The sequence below is a fragment of the Netta rufina genome (assembly GCF_964035555.1).
Source record: "Netta rufina genome assembly, chromosome: 1".
Taxonomy (NCBI): domain Eukaryota; kingdom Metazoa; phylum Chordata; class Aves; order Anseriformes; family Anatidae; genus Netta; species Netta rufina.
This window is the reverse complement of record NC_140123.1, coordinates 119,084,454-119,101,850: the sequence shown is the minus strand read 5'-3', so window position 1 is coordinate 119,101,850 and position 17,397 is coordinate 119,084,454. Positions and strand designations below refer to the sequence as shown.

At 38.9% G+C, this 17,397-nt stretch overlaps 1 protein-coding gene across 1 annotated transcript in view; it reads left to right on the top strand.

Annotated features, from left to right (window-relative positions):
* The window catches only part of NME7 (NME/NM23 family member 7), a 93,616-nt gene that overhangs the window by 48,820 nt on the left and 27,399 nt on the right, over window positions 1-17,397 (top strand). Inside the window, exons 8-10 of the mRNA XM_084300465.1 lie at window positions 3,042-3,106; window positions 3,975-4,043; window positions 6,280-6,381. Coding sequence (XP_084156591.1) covers window positions 3,042-3,106; window positions 3,975-4,043; window positions 6,280-6,381 — 236 coding nt within the window. The remainder of the gene's footprint in view (window positions 1-3,041; window positions 3,107-3,974; window positions 4,044-6,279; window positions 6,382-17,397) is intronic.

The window sequence follows — 17,397 nt, the reverse complement described above, 5'->3', positions numbered from 1 at the left end:
TTAGGATTAGTATTAAATTCCCCAGTTGTATTTAGTAATGCTTGTGATTCTTTTGTGTGTTGTGATTGAAAATTCATCATAATTAGTGCCTAATCTACAGCTTTGATTTGGGTTCTTACTGTAATCGCATTTTAAACATGCGCTGGCCCTGCTTGAAGGGTCCTTAAAAAGTTGACAAAGTTGTTTCTTTCACTGCAGATCTGGATTTTAAAGTTGAAAACAAATTGTAGAAAGCTGCTGAAACGACGCTTTATCTAATTAGTTCTTCTTTCCCTCAGCCTTATCTGCCCACAAAGGAGAGTACATGTCCCAGTTCAGTCATGCAATTGGCTGAAAGCCCAAAACAGATCCCAGGCTGAACCTTGAGCTTGTGCTCTTCAGCTCTCTGGGGATTAGCCTCTATGTTTTTTGTTCCTATTTCAGCCCAGGTATAATCGGAAAGGAAAGCATCCCAAGGAGAAGTGGTGCTTGCGTTGCCTGAGCTGGGACAGTGGAGGCCAAGTCACTGGATTTGTAGATCTGCACTGCCACTGACAGCTCACCCATCCTCTTGTGCCTCAATTCCCACATTTGGGAAGTGGAATTAACATCTCATTTTGCAGACATAAATGAGATCTCATGCCTCTTCCTCAAATCACTTTGATTTTTATTTTTTTTAGCAAGACATCTGTCTGCATGCAATGGGGACAGTAATTCTTGTGGTTAAATCGTTTAGTCCTGCAGTCCTGGGCAATCAAGGCACTCTGTTGCTCTGATGAGTGATAGTGAAGTAGGAATACAGTGTAGAGGACAGTCTTGATAGGTTTCCTCTCTATAGGGAAGAAAATTCTTAAAAACTTCAGTGGAGAATCAGCCTAGAAAGCAAAATGCTTCAGTCCCCTTTCGCTTCTCTAAAACATGGATTTTGCTTATAGCTCATAAAACTGCTGAGGATAAAATTCTGTAAAAAGCAGGCTTTCCTAGTACCTCAAAACCTGATAGCTGATTAGTGTTTTAATCACAGTTCTTGCCAGCTGTGAAGGCCTATCCAAGCAGGCCATTCTTTACTGACACAGCCTAAAATGGAGATTTGCAGCTGTCAGGCAGAGCATCTTTCTCATGCCAAGGTAACTTTGTCCCTGCAAGTGGTGATTGCCATTTGCCTGCCACCGTCCTTTCCTCCATCTCTACTGGCTTCGTGTAAAGCAGTAGCTGTTAACTGGAGAAGTGGGTCTGAAGAATGAGAATGAGGAAATGTTCATGCTCTGTCACAGATTACTTTTTTTATATATTTATTTTGTGGATGATGCCCAGCCTCACCATTCATCCCTGAAGTCAAGAATTTTAGGCTTGCTGCCTCCCTGAAACCGACGTGTGGAAGTGCTGAGCTGCACAGCCTTTTCTGCAGTGCAGACCGAGAGAAACTAGAGGTCTGGTTTCTCTCTGACATGGTTTTGCATTTCCTCTGAAAACTTGTTCGAGTCCCTTCATTTCACTGCTGCAGGTTTTTTGAATTGATTTTTTTCCCTTGAAAAGAAGGAGAAATATATTTTCCTGGTTTTACAGGAGGGTTACAACGAAACTTTTGTCAGTGTGAGTGAGCTGTGTTGGAACAGAATACTGAGACAAGAGGAACCATGCCTGCCTATGTTATGTGTTCTGTAGACCCAAAATGCTGCCTGGACTGAGCACATATACAAATCTCAGGCTTGCCTGTTACCAGTTTGATGATTTTTTGGAACAAGTATGCATTGTTTTATATGGGAAAGGTTTTGGTTTTCCTTTTTTTTTTTATTATTACTATTATTATTATTTTATTTTTTTTTTACTTAATCCTTAATGTGAAAGTACTGTGGCAAATACTGCAGGTACAGCTTTTTTCATTTTCATTTGTAGATAAAATTTTTAGATCTCCAGCTATCTATTGTATTTGCCCAGAGCTTCCACTGCCCTTTCAGTGTGTAGGAAGCTCACCAATCCTATGCTACAGATATTAGCAGACTGTGTACAATTCAGGTCTTGAGCATGCCAGAACCTAGATATTGTTCTAACCTTTGTATTATACTAATTTACTAAATTTTTATGCAGTGCTACAAAAAAAAAAAGTTCAATTTATAGTCTAGTTAACAAAAGGAATTAATGACTAAGAGTCAAATCTTGTTGTTGTCGTTCATTACAGAATATTCTTCTATCATTAACTCTGCTCTGAATAAATGTCTAGAATTTATAGTTGCTCACAATTTTTACTAGAGGACAGACATTTATGCTCTATAAAAACACTGATGCTATAAAATTCTTTCACATGGAGTACTGTGCTTGGCTGACATGATCTAAAATACACATTCAGTGGAAAATCAGTGGTTCTTGTTCTCCTAAGTTTAGTGTTTTGCTTTTTACAATGCCATTCAGCCTTGGAGGATGCATTCTGGATTGTATAAAATAAACAGTATAATCAGCAGTAACATATTTGTGAGTTACAACCTTAGAAACAGCAGGTTATTTTTCACTAATGTGCTTTTCCCACAGAAGACATGAATTTCTGTGATGTTTTATTGACAATGTTTATCATTGTCCTGCATTGTTTTTAGTTCAAAATTGGACCCTCTGTTGAATGCTGTACAAAAACAGCAAAATAGGTAGCCTGTGCCTGGAACTGATTGCTTTCTAAGCTGCAATGTTGGCATTGGAACATTAAATATATAAATCTTGACCTTGAAGCTCCTGGGTGTTTTGCAATTGATCTTAGAAAAGCAAAGACTACACAAACTACCATTTTTGGTAGAACATAATGAATCACGTCATTTCAACACCAATATGGAATTTAGTTGTTTGAAGTCATCACTGCATCACTTTAGATAGGAAATGCAGATATTATTATAAATTTATAAATGTAAATTTAGACAGAATATTTAGGTAGAGAGCTCTGCTTTTTGCTTCCCTTCACAGCATTATACAAACACTGTTTTTTGTTCGAAAATAGTTAGTATGGTGGCATAAATACCTTCCAATTGGAATTTTTTATTTTTTTTTAATTGAGTACTGTTTCTTGTGTTTTTCTTCAGGGCTGGCTGGGAAGATTATAAAAGCCATCACTGACGAAGGATTTCAGATCTCAGCTTTACAGATGGTAGGTTTTCTTTCGTATATATTTCTCTGATAAACAGAGACTGGAGAAGTGCTGTGTACACTTTACAGCAATGCACAGGTGTCTGCCTGCAATACAAAACCCTTGTGCAGACTGTGAAGCACTGTTTTGGGATCAGCACTGTCCTTGTGATATTTGTATTTTATTGTTTGATCAGCTGACCTGTTTCGCCTTGCTGGTTGACCTTGAGCCAAGACACTTTACCTCTCTGTGTCTCAGATTCCTATGGTTATTTCCAAGGGAAATAATGATGCTGGTCTTTTCTGGAGCAACAGGGATGTCTTTACAGAATGCATTAGTTAAGATTAGGGAAATAATTGTTAATATAATTCCTCATTTTTAAAAATATATAGCTAGCATGAATTTATGGGAGAGTTTTCAAAGATACTTAAAGGATTGGCACCCTCATCACTATCACAATTTAAAGGATGTTGACAGAGATTGTTCCTGTGAGTATCCGTTTAAGTTCTGCTCTTTGTATTTTGTGGTAGTCCTTAGATCTGAAATCCCCTCATGACTCAAATCCCCACTGCAAATGAAGAACAGCCCCTTCCCTTTACTATGCAACAACCAGCTCCTCTTGTACATCTTAGTGGCATTAGTTGGCACTGCAAATTAAATACAATTTCAACTTATGTTTAGGGTAGAAAATGATACTGTATGCTCTTTTGTATGTAGCAACATTGGCTAAATGTTGATGCTAATAAACATCATATTGCAGTTGTAAAGCCATTCCTTTTATCTAGTGAAACTTAAATGAGTACTGTAAGTTCTGGTTTGTTAAGAAGGGGTGTCTGTCTAGTTTTGTTTTTTTATTTAAAGCAAATGGCTAACGTTTTTGTTTTCTTAGTTCAACATGGAGCGTGCAAATGTGGAGGAATTTTATGAGATTTACAAAGGTGTTGTTGCTGAATACATGGTAAGCATAAGTTTGAGAAGAATCTATTTAAAAATAGAGGATGATTAAACAAGAAAGTGGTCACCTCTGTCCATTTTTGTGACTGTGATTGGGTTTTCTTTAGAAACTTGTCTTTGTCCAATTCTACCTTGTTCTGAAATAACCTAACTCATCTCAGAAAGTATGCTACATGTGTTGTAGGAAAGGAGACTCTTGTGTGAAAATTGTTGAGCCAAGGAATTTGTAATATACAACAGAGTAAAAAAAAAAAAAAAAATCAGTTAAATTATTTTATTGTGGTAGAGCTATGAGAATGATGAGAATGTATCATATATATATCTTTGGCCAGTTTGATATTGCAATAGTGGCTTGGATCAGAATAAGTATTTATTATTTTGTTTACAGTAGGGATGCTGTATTTGAATGCTTTCCTAATGACATTTTGAGCCATTCTTAAATTTATTGATCTGTATTCTGTGGATCTTCAGAAAATTTAAGAAGCTAAAGATATAGTGTAATCCTAGTGGACATCTAAGTATAAAGACATATACATAAGACCCTGAATATATTTATGAGACCCTGTTTGTGTGTGTGTATATATATATATATACATAAGACCCTGTATATTACTATGATTTGTTGTACTGCAACATAAAACTTCCGATGGCAGATAGAACAACAGGAATGCAGGAAGTCAACTTTTTCTGTATCACCTTCTGTCAGAGAATTGTCATTAATTTTGCAGATCATAACAAGTTTAGTTTCACTCTCATGCTATGTACTATGCAAGTTATCTCTAATTTATAAATAGTTAAATTATTAAAAGTTTTCTCTGCAGTTACAAATATTGCTCCAAACAATTACTAATATTACTGGGACAATGTGACTTTTTTTTTCCTTTATGACTGTTGAGTCCAATTTACTTCAGCAGAGTTTGTAGATTCCTCTTTGGATAGTTTATGAACTCTAAGTTAACTGTCAGATTAGGAAATGCTTATAAAGTTTCCTCTGCTTAACACCCTTTGAACTGAGAATTCAAGGAAGTTTGGACAGGGAGACTTGTAGGTAAGTAGCAGAACTCAAATGTGGTGGCATTGGACCAGTATTTCAAGACACAAAGAATCCTCTGGTGCTGCAAAAGTCTATGCTTTGAAGCAAATTGAAAATTCTCAACCATTTTCTGCATTTTTATACAAACTCCAACCCTCAAATAAGTTGCAAATTTATATAATTTGATTGGAGACTTACTCAGAAGGGAAATGACATTTAAACAGGGTAAGTCAATAAAGACGCTATGTTTCAGATGAGATTTGAAGAAAAGTAAGAATCTGGGGCTCTGTCCTGCACGCCATATGTGCTTGACGCACTCAGTTGAAATTAATGGGATATCTTCATGCACTCAGGGTATCTGTGAAACAGGAAAACGTGGGAAAGCTAATCATGATGGTAAAGGGATCCAGAGAAGGCGCATATGGGAACAGCAATAGATACTGTCAGTGCAGGCCAAATAGGAAGATGTGCAATAGGGTATTGAAGAAAGAACATGACCTCTTGTGTCTGTGACTCAGAACCGTCTGTTTTGATCTGAATTTTATTTATAACTTTCAAATAACCCAGTGCAGAAACAGAAGATGCATATAATCCTGAAACCCTTTTCAGGAAATGTACTCTTATTTCTTCTGGTTACTCCTTGTAGGTGAGGTAAAGGCTTGATGTGTTGCATATAAAGCGGTTCTCCAGGAAAAGAGAATGCTGAACAGTTGCTAAAATGAAAAACAAAACAAAAACAGCTTTCTTAGTTTCTTCTCTAATCAATAGGTCCTACATAGAATTACATAGGTAACAGATATTTACATAACAGAATTCAGAGAAAACATACAGAGTAATGACTTTATGGCAACTTACTGCTTCTTAACAGGAGCAAATATATTGCTCTTTGCCTGTTGTTTTTATAAAAATGTCCATTAGTGATGAGGCCATGTTTTTAAGTGAAATATTTATTCTTTTTTTTTTTTTTTTTTTGTAAAATGTGAAACTAGTCTGCTCTCTATTCACATCACAGAAAATATCATAGGAATATTTCTACGTACATTTCCTAGGATCAAGCTGATGATAGAGGCACTTAGCTAAAATTCTTTCCCATTGATTTCAGAGTAGTGAGATTAAACATGTGCATTCAGTGTGATATTCATTACAAAAATACCAATTCTTTGGAACCATTTTGCTCAGATTTGTTTCATTCATTTTTCTTTTCCAGGAAATGGTTACAGAGTTGTGTTCAGGCCCTTGCATAGCAATGGAGATTATACAGCCTGAACCTCCAAAAACGTTCAGAGAGTTCTGTGGTCCTTCTGATCCTGTAAGTACTCACTTGAGTGATAAAGAATGCTAAAAAATAAATAAATAAAATAAAAAATAAATGATGCACTGCCTATGTGAATTAAAATATCACAGCATGGTATGGCTGCCATGTACTTGCTGCATTTCCTCGAAGCATGTGAGCATTACCTTATGGACGTGAAATGCTAGATTCTGGATCAGTTTGCGAATCCTCTAACAGATCCTCTGATCTTACCTAAGCCAGATGATAAAATACCATGATGTTTTTTTTTATGATTATTTGTGTGAAAAGAAAGCCATTTAGGCAAAAATCTTGCTTAACGATTCATAAATACTCTAACAGAAGGCTTCAGAACCCTAGAACAGATAGTTATTGCTTTTGCATGCCAGCATAAACCAAATGTTAGCCACTGCAGTCAGTGGCACTGTCCTAGGACAGAAGCATAAAAGGAGGATTGGTTTCAGTGGTTTTGGAAGGGACCAAACAAACAGTGATGGTAAAACTTTTGGTAGCTGTTTGTCATGCTAATGCTTCTAGCTTTTATTTTTCATTTGGTGAGGTAAGTAATTGGATATGCGTGATACTGCAAGCAATCTGGAGACAAATGTAAATGCTGTCTCAAAGGGTTTGCCATTTTTTGTTAAGTAATCAAGGCCATACAGGAACCATGAAGTGAAGTATCAAGATGGAGGCAATGGAGTCACATCGGATGCTATGATTTGATGTTTTAGTTGCAGACAGGGTTTACCAGTTTCAATGAGGAAAAAAAATAATCATGTGGCTTTGTATTAGAAAGGTAGAGTAAGTTGTTTGGGATGTATTTCTCTTCAGACCTGCAGTTTTCATTACAGAAAGAATGAGTTAAAGGCATTGTCCAAGCCTGTTTTTCCTCTTCTGTTTGGTCGCGTTAAGTTTTTCAAATGTTCCTCTGCTGGGTTAGCATCTTGTAAACAGAGCAAGTAACATATTTTATCTCACTTAGTTTTAACTGCAATGATATATCAGTAGTAATGTGTCTGGTATGGTTATTTCGGATTTACTTCAAATTCCATGTTTTAAGGTTTCCAGTATTTAAAACTTTCAAAGATGTAGTTGCTTTATTTGCACCTATTATATCTTTTTCACGTTTCTTCTTGTTCAATGCCTGATATGTTAAAATTAGAATATATACACAAACATGACATCTGCTTTATGTTACTAAAGACAAGTGCACCTATACAAGGGGAATTTATTTTCACTTGCTATATCCCATGAAAAGTTCCATCATAGCTATACATGTGTGGCAGAAGGAATTGTTGACGAGTTGAGGAGCTGAGGGGTGTATAGACTGATGGCTTCTGTGGGTAGCATAGGAAAACAGCAAAGGAGGGAACTAAATTCCTGTTTCCCAGATTGCTTGCTAGTGATCTACCTATGCTGTTTGCCTTTCTCTCTTAACGTTTAACTGTGTGACCTGTGAAGTAAGAATGAGTACCCTCCTGCTTCCAGGGGAAGCAGACGTCTGTAAGTTTTGGACACTGACATCATAGCAGTTGTGCTAATGTATGTTTGGAAGACAGGCAGCTGTTACACATTTCTCTCTACTGTTTTCTATAAGAATTCCAAGCTCATTGATTCCTTAGGCACTTAAAGTGTATATATAGTGACTACGCGTGTTTTCAAGAGGGGTCTTTGCCTGAAATTTATGTATCTCTTCGGATAGTGTATGTGGCTTGTCCTTGAGGAAGAGGTGGCTAAGATATCTCCATGGGCTTTTGTCATTCTCAACTTGTATTGTCAGAGAAGCTCCTGACTGAATTCAGTGGTCAAAATATCTGGCTCAAACAGAGGTAGCAGGAACCATAACAGCAGTTACATTATGTGGCAAAGTTATATACAGACTATTAAGATACCAGGAATTAGATGGTCTAGTGGTTAAGTAAATGTACGTATCACACAAATAGTGTGTTAGCTTCGAGAGATCTGGATCTGTCTGTAACTTTGTTGATTTAGATATGCTGGATCCTGATGCGTATACAGGCTGCTTATAAATGCAGGTGAAGACCAGTTTGTACCTGTGGTACAGAATGCATCAGGTTGGGTCACTTTGGCTGCTGTTGGGTAGTGCCCTATTTGGCAAGTAGTGCCATTGAAATCACCGTGATTGCTCTCAAAGCAGGGTCCTATTTGAATTGAGTAAAGGTGTTGGAATTTGGCTTATATAATGAATCTCAGTCACATGTGCTGTTAATTATATCTCAGATACATTGCGAATGTAATAAGCACTTTGTGGCAAGTCAGGTATCGTAACTGGGTCAGAGTAGTCAGCCCTCTCAGTCTGTCCTTGGTTTTGCAGGGAAATAGTTGGGAAACACCTCAATAAAAGGCATCCAAATCAAAGCAAGATGTCAATAGAAATAGGTCTGGTTTTGTCCAAGCCCCTGGTATTTAAGGCTGAAAAAAGAATCAGATTTGTTCCATTTTGAGCATTATATTTTAATACACTAGCAATTTATACCAAGCGTAAAATGCTAAAAATGAAAGGGGGCTTTGTGCTATTTTCTTGAACTGGGTAATATTTTGTTAGTACCGCAGGTCAGTAAAGCTCTCTGCCAAAAATATCTTGCATTATAAAACAGCTTATAAATACTTTATTAAAACCTCTCATGGGGTAGTGGGGAAGACTGCTAACCAAAAAGCTGTTTTGAGCTTTTTTGTAGTAGTGTATGAACAGTCCATGAAATCTGGAAAGTGGGATAAAGATATTTGTCTGTAAGGACCTGTGCTAGACGTGTTCACTCTCAAAATTACTGTCCCTGACTTGACGGAAGGGATCAGTGCCCCAGGTTCCACACCCATGGGTGTGTGCGTCCCTGCTGGGTAGCGGATGGACTAGGAGTAATGTTTTTCTGCAGGTCTTGCTGCTTCTTGCATTCTCATACACTGACACATTTCCGATGAGTGGCTGGCTGGATCATTGCACTTTTGGTGAACTGTCAGCATCTTTATACTTGGCTGAACCTTCTGGAGTGCAGCCAGATTTTTTCTGGTTTTGGTGGTCTCATCTGAGACTTTTCTGTACTCTCACATCAGCTGTGCTGCTTGTTGATTTCTCCTCTGGTTGCAGGCCTTTAGCTTAGCTGTTCTTCACAGGCAGATCCCAGACAGCTTGTGTAGCTTGAGCTTGAATTCTCTTTGCACCTAGTTTTCTCTGTCCTGGAAGGCCTCTGTACCTACTCCGTACCCTACTCTGTAGGGCTTAGAAATGGAGGGTTCTCCACATCTACTGCAATAAACAAGTATTCATAATTTGTATTTTGTTGCAGCAACCCCATAAAGGCCGGTAGGCTATTCTGATCCCTATCTTGAAAATACTGTTTCTTTACGACATTAATATGTAATGTTTAAAAAAAAAAAAGGTCTCTGAATTCCATGCCAGACTCTAACTTTTCGAGGAGGAAAAGCTCCCAAAGCAAAGAGGTATGACGTATCAATATCCTATGAGCAGCTGAGCACTTTTATTTAGATATTTGAATTTCAAGTGGAAATGGGATTTCTGAAATGGCGTTGAGTTCCACAGATTTTCCATGGTGTCTGAATCAATCAAGCCCTTTTTCAAAATATACTATCAAATCTTGTTATGCAGATTATTAAACTATGTGTGTTTTTTTGTCGGTTGCTTTTATCTCACTCTGTTTCTGCTGGTGTGGTTCTCAAGAGAAAAAAATATACCTATGGCAAAGCGGTAACTGCTCTAGAAAGCTAGGAAGAGGAGTTGAAAAGTTAATTAAATCAGATTAATAGAGCACACAAGCCTTTTGAACTTTCACTGCACGCTATCACTGAGAAATAAAAGAGTTGCTAACTGCAACCAAAGTTAAACAGAAAAGCAGCTTCTTGAGAAATGACAGGGCTTGGAGGAGTACGGGTAAACGCAACACAGTGTGCTTTATCAAGAATGCTCATTGTTGAAATACAGTAGGAAAAAAACCAGGAAACTATTTTAAAGTGAATTGAGAATAGAGAAGAGAATGTGGAGGGCTGCTGGGAAGAGTAAAAGGGCATGGGTATCTGTTGTTTCACACGGATCAGGAAGCACAAGCTAGCACAGAAAACCTCAACCTCTGAGCAGGGGGATGGTAACCAGGGAATTCTGTCCCTGCGTAAGCTCAGTGGCACCAATCAATGTTTTAACTGGTTGGTGGTTGTGTATTTTTGGTCCCTAGAGCACTCTGAGGCCTTTTGTTAATACCTAGATCTGAAGCTACAGCTTCAATTTCACATCATCTTCATTTAGTTTATGCTGAAATAGCTGCTGGTAGCATATTATCATGGAATTGTTGAGAAGATTAGTTAATATTCATAAAACACTTGTAAAATACATTAGAAATGGAAATAGAGCTTTTATTTTTTGTTCTTATTATTTTTTTTTTTTGAACTTTCCTCATACACAATGAAAAGGGGGGTTATAACACGTGATTCAAGGAGTCATAAGCTACATGCTCCTGGCAGGTTACATAATTTTTAGTAATCTTAAGAGCTTTTAGTTAGGACTGGCAGTACACTAAAAGTGACTCAAGTACCTTCTGCTGTGAAATATTGTTAAAGTGATGGGACATGGTGCAATATGTCTGCATGCAGTGGGCTGAAAAAGGATTTTCGTATACTTGCACTGGATCCTAACCTGCATTCTTTTTGCGTTGGGGATTTGCAATTTTAAGTGAAATAGTGCATTAATAGTCTTTTGTACTTTTGCATCAGTGACAAAAGCTGAAAGGGAGAATAGATGGTTTAAAACAAAGCAGTGAACTGAAAGAGCTGAAGTCTGCTTTAGCTCCATTCCTGACCTCACTGTGTGACCTTGGACAAAAGGTTCAATATGTTTCTGCCTCAGTTATCACATCAGTTAAATAGGATAACGGTATGAGCCAAACAGCACTGTTGCTGTAAGATTCTCATTTTGTGTAGTCCTTCTGTGAATGTCTAGCGCTGAAAAAGATCTGCATAAGAGGCCAGGAAATGTTCATGTTCAGCCATTTATTAGGAGCACAACATTTTTATATTACATCACATAAAAACTAGTTCAGAGGAAAATGTAAAGAAATACAAAGACTGATTTTGAGATGTCAGGTATGCCTTTTCTGGTAATACCTTTGTAGCTGTTTCAGTGTGGGTTCTGATTCTCCCTGTAGCCTGGCGAATCTTGATCAGAGTGTTGACAGTGAAGCGCATAATGCGTTTCAAGAGAAGTAAGATTTATTAACCTCATCTCTGATGAAGACTTTCATATCATCAATTACCTGCTGAGATAGCCTGAGTCATGTAATAATAATAAAAATTTTCATTCAATGCCAGACCATTATCAGCTAGAGTAGCAAACAGATCAATACCAGTTACGATACCCTGCTGTCTAGGCCTGCAATGGGAAAGACATAATTGAATTGCTGAGATGTTATTCAGGGTCAGTCATCTGACTCTGTCCTTTCAGTTTATATTCTCCACGTCAGCTTTTGCAGGTCTAATGAAAATGTGACATAGACAGGGCTGAGGCCTGTTAGATAGGGGACGTGATGATTTTTGACTGAGAGAGAGTCTGTAGAGGGAGATTTTTCCCTCTGGTGCTTTTGCTGAGCTGACACTGCTGATTCATAAAGCCCAAAGTCTCAGTGAACTCAGGACTTGTCCTTTATTCTGTCTCACCCCTCTGTGTGTTGGGGGCTTGTTAACGCATGATCCAGAAGAAAGGAAGTGTTAAGACTGCTGTGCACTAATGATCCATTAATGAGCTGTAATGGGACTATGACCATGAGCTGCCACCACTGCTTTAGGCTATGCCAGATGTAGTGGTGTATGGTGTGAAATTTACCTCCAAAAGTGTCGCAACTTGTCAGTCAGGCCCATATCTTTGTGGATGCCAAACCCCAGGCGTGTAGCAGTGATTTGCTTTCCCTGGTTTAAAACAGAAGGAGTCTGTACCAGAAACCAGGCTGATACATAAATGTCATGTTTGTTCTTCCTTTCAAAGCTGGATGTAGCCCTGTGAGCAGCTGAGAATTACGAATCCCCCCAAAATATTTTTCAGGCATGAAGGCAGTGTTCAGAGTAAGTTTTTCTGATGTATTCCTCTTGCTTCTGGGTGGGTATTGCAAAGGTCTGTCAGCACCCTGGCACCCTCCCGCCCTGAATATTTGGTTTTATCATGCATGTGTGTGCTTTGTAGTGGCAGGGATGCACAATCTGGTTACAGTTTTGAGGAGACTGAGCTCTGCTTCTGATGTACTGACTTCTCAAAGTCACTTTTTGCAGGTGACAGGAAGTCCTCTCATAAGGAGAGGGACATCAGGCTCACTGAAATATGCCTTTGTGAGGAGATCAGAATGAAAATCAGAAGACTAGTGGTGGAGAAGCCTTTTGCTTGCAGATACCGCTTTAAATGTGGCTTGTTACTGCCCAGGGGTTGCTGTCATATGATAGCTGTTTGGTGTCATGTGGAAATGGAGTTTGTAGGCTCATGTTGATTCTTAATGCATGCATGTTGAAAACTGCTGTTATTAGTGGTGATTGGCAATCACCATCAGGATACTGAACACTGACAGAGCCCTGCAGACTGAGCTCTGACTTAAATTCGGTGTGACTGAGGCATGTTGGCAAGGTTATGGTTTGAACAAAACTATCTGCCACTCCTTGTCTGAGGCTCCGGAGCTACCAGACCTGACAGCGTCCACACTGTGACATTTTCTGCCTAAATAAATTCTAGATGGGAGGTCACCGCACTTAGATTCAGTGGTCACAAATTGCAATCATTTGGTAAAATAGATGATAAGAAGTATTGCATGGTCTGATATCAAGCCCACTACCATCACAGAGACATGATGCTGCTGGTTTCATTCTCTGGAGAGAAGATTCTGAGGACTTCTGGAAGACTGCAACTAGAATACATTTGCATCTTGTTTGTGGTTGCTGCTTTAATTTTTTTCCCTCAGTTGCCAACAAAGTCCATCTAGCCTATGTAGGTTCTTTTTGCATAGTTTCCTTTGCTATCTAGCACTATGGTATTTTAGTGTCCCCTGATGACAAGGGCCCCTTCTTAACTACAATTTCTGGACATCTTCAATGAGTTACCAAGATTTGTCAGTGGTTCTGTGTGTCCTCCTGGAAAGCAGCATCAACTTCAGAAGCCTCAGGGTTCCCATCTGCATTCCCATCCTTTCCTTATGTCAGGTTGTCTCTGGCTTTGAACAGGACTCCTCATGCCTGGTCCCAGGCTGGAATAAATAGCTTGCCTTATTTTAGCAAGAGGAGGGAAGCTGAACATGAGCCCAGAGACTGAAGGAAAACAGGGTTGTACCGCAAGGCATTAGCAGCACTGGTTGCTGATCTTCATTGACTTGCTGCCATAGAGACCTCCTACCTAGTCCCAGAATGCATAACGTGCCAACGTATCCTGAAGCCAGGTTGATAAACTTTTCCCTTCGAAGCATCTTATTAAAGCTAGCCATTTTTATAAAGAATTAAGCCACATTTAGAATATTTACTAAAAAACTTTATTTCTTGGTTAAGAGCTTTGTTCCTTTCAGCTCTGCAGGTGCTTCACAGATAAATGTGCAGACATTCAGGCTCATCTGCAATCACAAAGATTTAACTGTATCTATAGGTAGGTGTGAAAGAAATCTTTAAGGATGTTTCAAGGATCATAAAGGCTCCCTTTGCACTCAGACTGAATGCATCTCAACGTAGTAGGTGGGTGTTATTAAAAATGTGATTTTTTTAGGCTTCTTTGGTGAACACAGGATTTTTATAAATGCTGTGAGTTATATAAATTTGTCTATTCAGCCTTTAGGAGGTGGATTTTTTTTGATTGTGAGGAGTTTTGATTCTAACTCTCCCTCTGCAAGTCTGATTTTACAAAATTAATGTTTCCATATCCTGTTTGTGCTTTACCTTTCTGTTTAGGTTCTCATTGAGCTTTCAGTATATGCAGTGGTTTAGAGAGTGTGATGTATGTGATTTAGTATATAATATAGATGGATCACATTTTATTTATTTTTTAGATGCTTGTCTTGCCTAGCTTCTTTATGATTTGCTGTTGTTTTGTTTTGTTTTGTTTTGTTGTTGCTGTTTTGTTTTTTTAATAATGGTAGCTAATACCTTTCAAAATACCATATGTTTATTGTTTCTCGTCTTGCATATCTTAGCTGGATTAAGGAGAGAGGTTTTGTTTCTCACTACTGTAGAAAAAGAGGTAGGCTTTTAACTACCAGGTGGTCATGTGACACCAGCCTGATATAGACAAATACACGATGTACTTTTACCACTGGTAGGCTGATCAAAGGTAGCCTGCAGGGTTCTCTCCAGGGCTTGTTTCTCCCAGCTACACTGGGTTAAAAGGTGTCTTTTCCTATGGTAGGGTTTTAACACTCTATTCTAAACAGAAATATATTCTTCCCTTGGGAAAAAAACAGTCTTTGCCAGTAAAACACAGAGGTGGTCATCAGAATTCCCTTCCCTTCCCTTCCCTTCCCTTCCCTTCCCTTCCCTTCCCTTCCCTTCCCTTCCCTTCCCTTCCCTTCCCTTCCCTTCCCTTCCCTTCCCTTCCCTTCCCTTCCCTTCCCTTCCCTTCCCTTCCCTTCCCTTCCCTTCCCTTCCCTTCCCTTCCCTTCCCTTCCCTTCCCTTCCCTTCCCATTTCTGAGAACAGATTCATTGAAATGCTCAGTCCATAAAAGCACGAGTTAAGAGACTTCTTGAGAACATGCTTGGATCAGGATTAGTTTCAGTCTAAGCTGTTGGTTTCTTTGTTTCCCTTTTATTCCATTTGATTCCAGCAGGCAGCAAATCACTCTTTTACATTGAACAGTAATGTTTTTGAATATAGGAAAGTTACTCCCTGAAAAGAGGCATTTAAGCAAAAACTAAAATTCCATATGACCTCAGTCCTTTCTTGGAAAAAGGGAGCAGTGTTTTCAGAAGATATGGGAAATGCTGATGTCACTCTGGGAAAGAAAGTGATACTGCTACTGTACTAAACTCTTTTTTCCTTCTCCAGTTTCTTAGTAAAGAACAGATATACATCCTGGTCACAGTGACCTTGTGTTTTTGCAAATTCTTTGATTTGAATAGATTAAAAGCATTTGCCTACATGCCCGATTCAGGCTTTTGTTGACTGTAGATAGGCTTGTCCTTCGCTCAGATTCTTCCTAACTAAAGGTCGGAGCACATTTTGGTAGTGCTGTTAGGTATACTTCAATTTGTGAAGTAACATGAATTGTATCTCCTGTAAAAAAACAATGCAAGAAAATAAATATGCCAGGCTGGAACTTTGCCAGGCTGCAAGGGTTTTTTTTCCAGAGGTCTGTACAAGGCTGTTAGAAAGAGGCAGCGCACGGAGGTGCTTGTTGATAATGTACAATAGAGGAAGTTATAAAAACACAGGGGAAGGGCAGTGGTGCACTAACTTTTCCATATAACCATGATGATGGGGTGAGCTTGTGTATCCTGAAGTTGGCTGCAGCTGTCCTAAAAGATTTCCTGTCTTTCAGTTGGCAGCTTATCAGTAGGTAATTCTTGGATGTACATGACTTTTCGTTTTTTTCTTTTTTAAGATCCTTTGGGATAAACAGATGGAGAGGATGATCAAACTTATGAAACTCTTATCCCAGAGAGCTGCTTATTCAACCACTGCTTGGTTAATAAATGGGTGGTAGTGCTAATCATAACCAAACAGTAAAGAAGCTGCAGATCATAGTATATTTTATGTACTCTTGGCGATAAATTGGTCTTTGAGTACACAAAAGAGATTGATCTGTGGGTAACATATCGTTGCTAGAAGATCTGTCAGTTTCTCAAGTGGGTTTCCCCTAAAAGGGATCAGTTGGCTTTCTAAGTGGCATAGGTGGTTTCCTTGCCACTATACATTGCAGCAGGGTGTGTGTGGACTGAAATCCCCTAGGTGCTTTACATGCCATTATAGTAATTCAAGAAGTACATGCTATAATCAGAGCATATCTGAACTTTCCTTCTGCTTCAGCTACGTTATTGAAGGCTTAAAAGTTGGCAAAAGCAAAGCTGTGGCCTCAGACTTCCTTTCTGTAAGAGACAGAAATAATCTGGTTTTGCTTTTGTTGTGATGATGCCTATTTTAGTTATTTCATTTTCATTACTGTTTTTTAAATCCTCTCTGCAATTGCTGATGGCCTTGAAAATAGCTGTGGTAAGAGTTTTCAGTCCTTAGCACTGGTCTTACTTTTTCTAGATGCTATTAACTAAACAAAAGTATAGTTTAGTTTAAGAACACTGGATTTAAAATGAGTAATCCAAATGCTGAGAATCCAAATAATTGAAGGTGCTGCTTGCTGGTGTGCCTGGTTTAGGCTGACACTTTCTGTTCTACTGCAGGGCCACCTGATCAGAATTTTTAGCAGCTTCTTTCGTTTACAGTATGATGGACTGCATCCGATATGTGCATGAGACTTCTCCTGAATACTCCTGCTGAGGAGTTTTCCCTTTCTGTGCAACCTTTCTGCTGGTCCGTGATATAGAACGAGTTTGGGGTGGAAGAAGGGTGAGCAGCAGTTCTTCACATTTACGGGATAGCCATGAGGCTCTGGATAGTGGTAGACAAGGGATGTGAAAAGATGGAAGAAGAATTTGTGCAGGTTCTCCCACCAAGGTCGGATCAAGCAACCCCTCGTAGCAAGTGCAGCATCAAGGCCTTTGCTATGAAGAAACAGCAGTGAATGACAGCTGTAGGTGACTCCCTGCTGAAGGGAACAGAGGTTCCTGTCTGCAGGTCAGGCCCTGTTTTTAAAGAAGTTTGCTGTCTCCCCAGGGTCTGGCTCAGGAATGCTACCAATAAGCTGACAAGCTTAGTACAGCCTTTAGATTGTTGCCCACTCCTTCTCTTTCATGTGGGTACCAGTGGTGTTGCAACAAGAGTTCTGTGGTCAATCAAAAGAGATTTCAGGGCACTGGGAAGATGGCTAAAGGACTCAGGAGCACAGGTAGCGTTTTCTTTGATCCTCCCAGTAATGAGTGACATTGAAAGAAACACGAGCCCA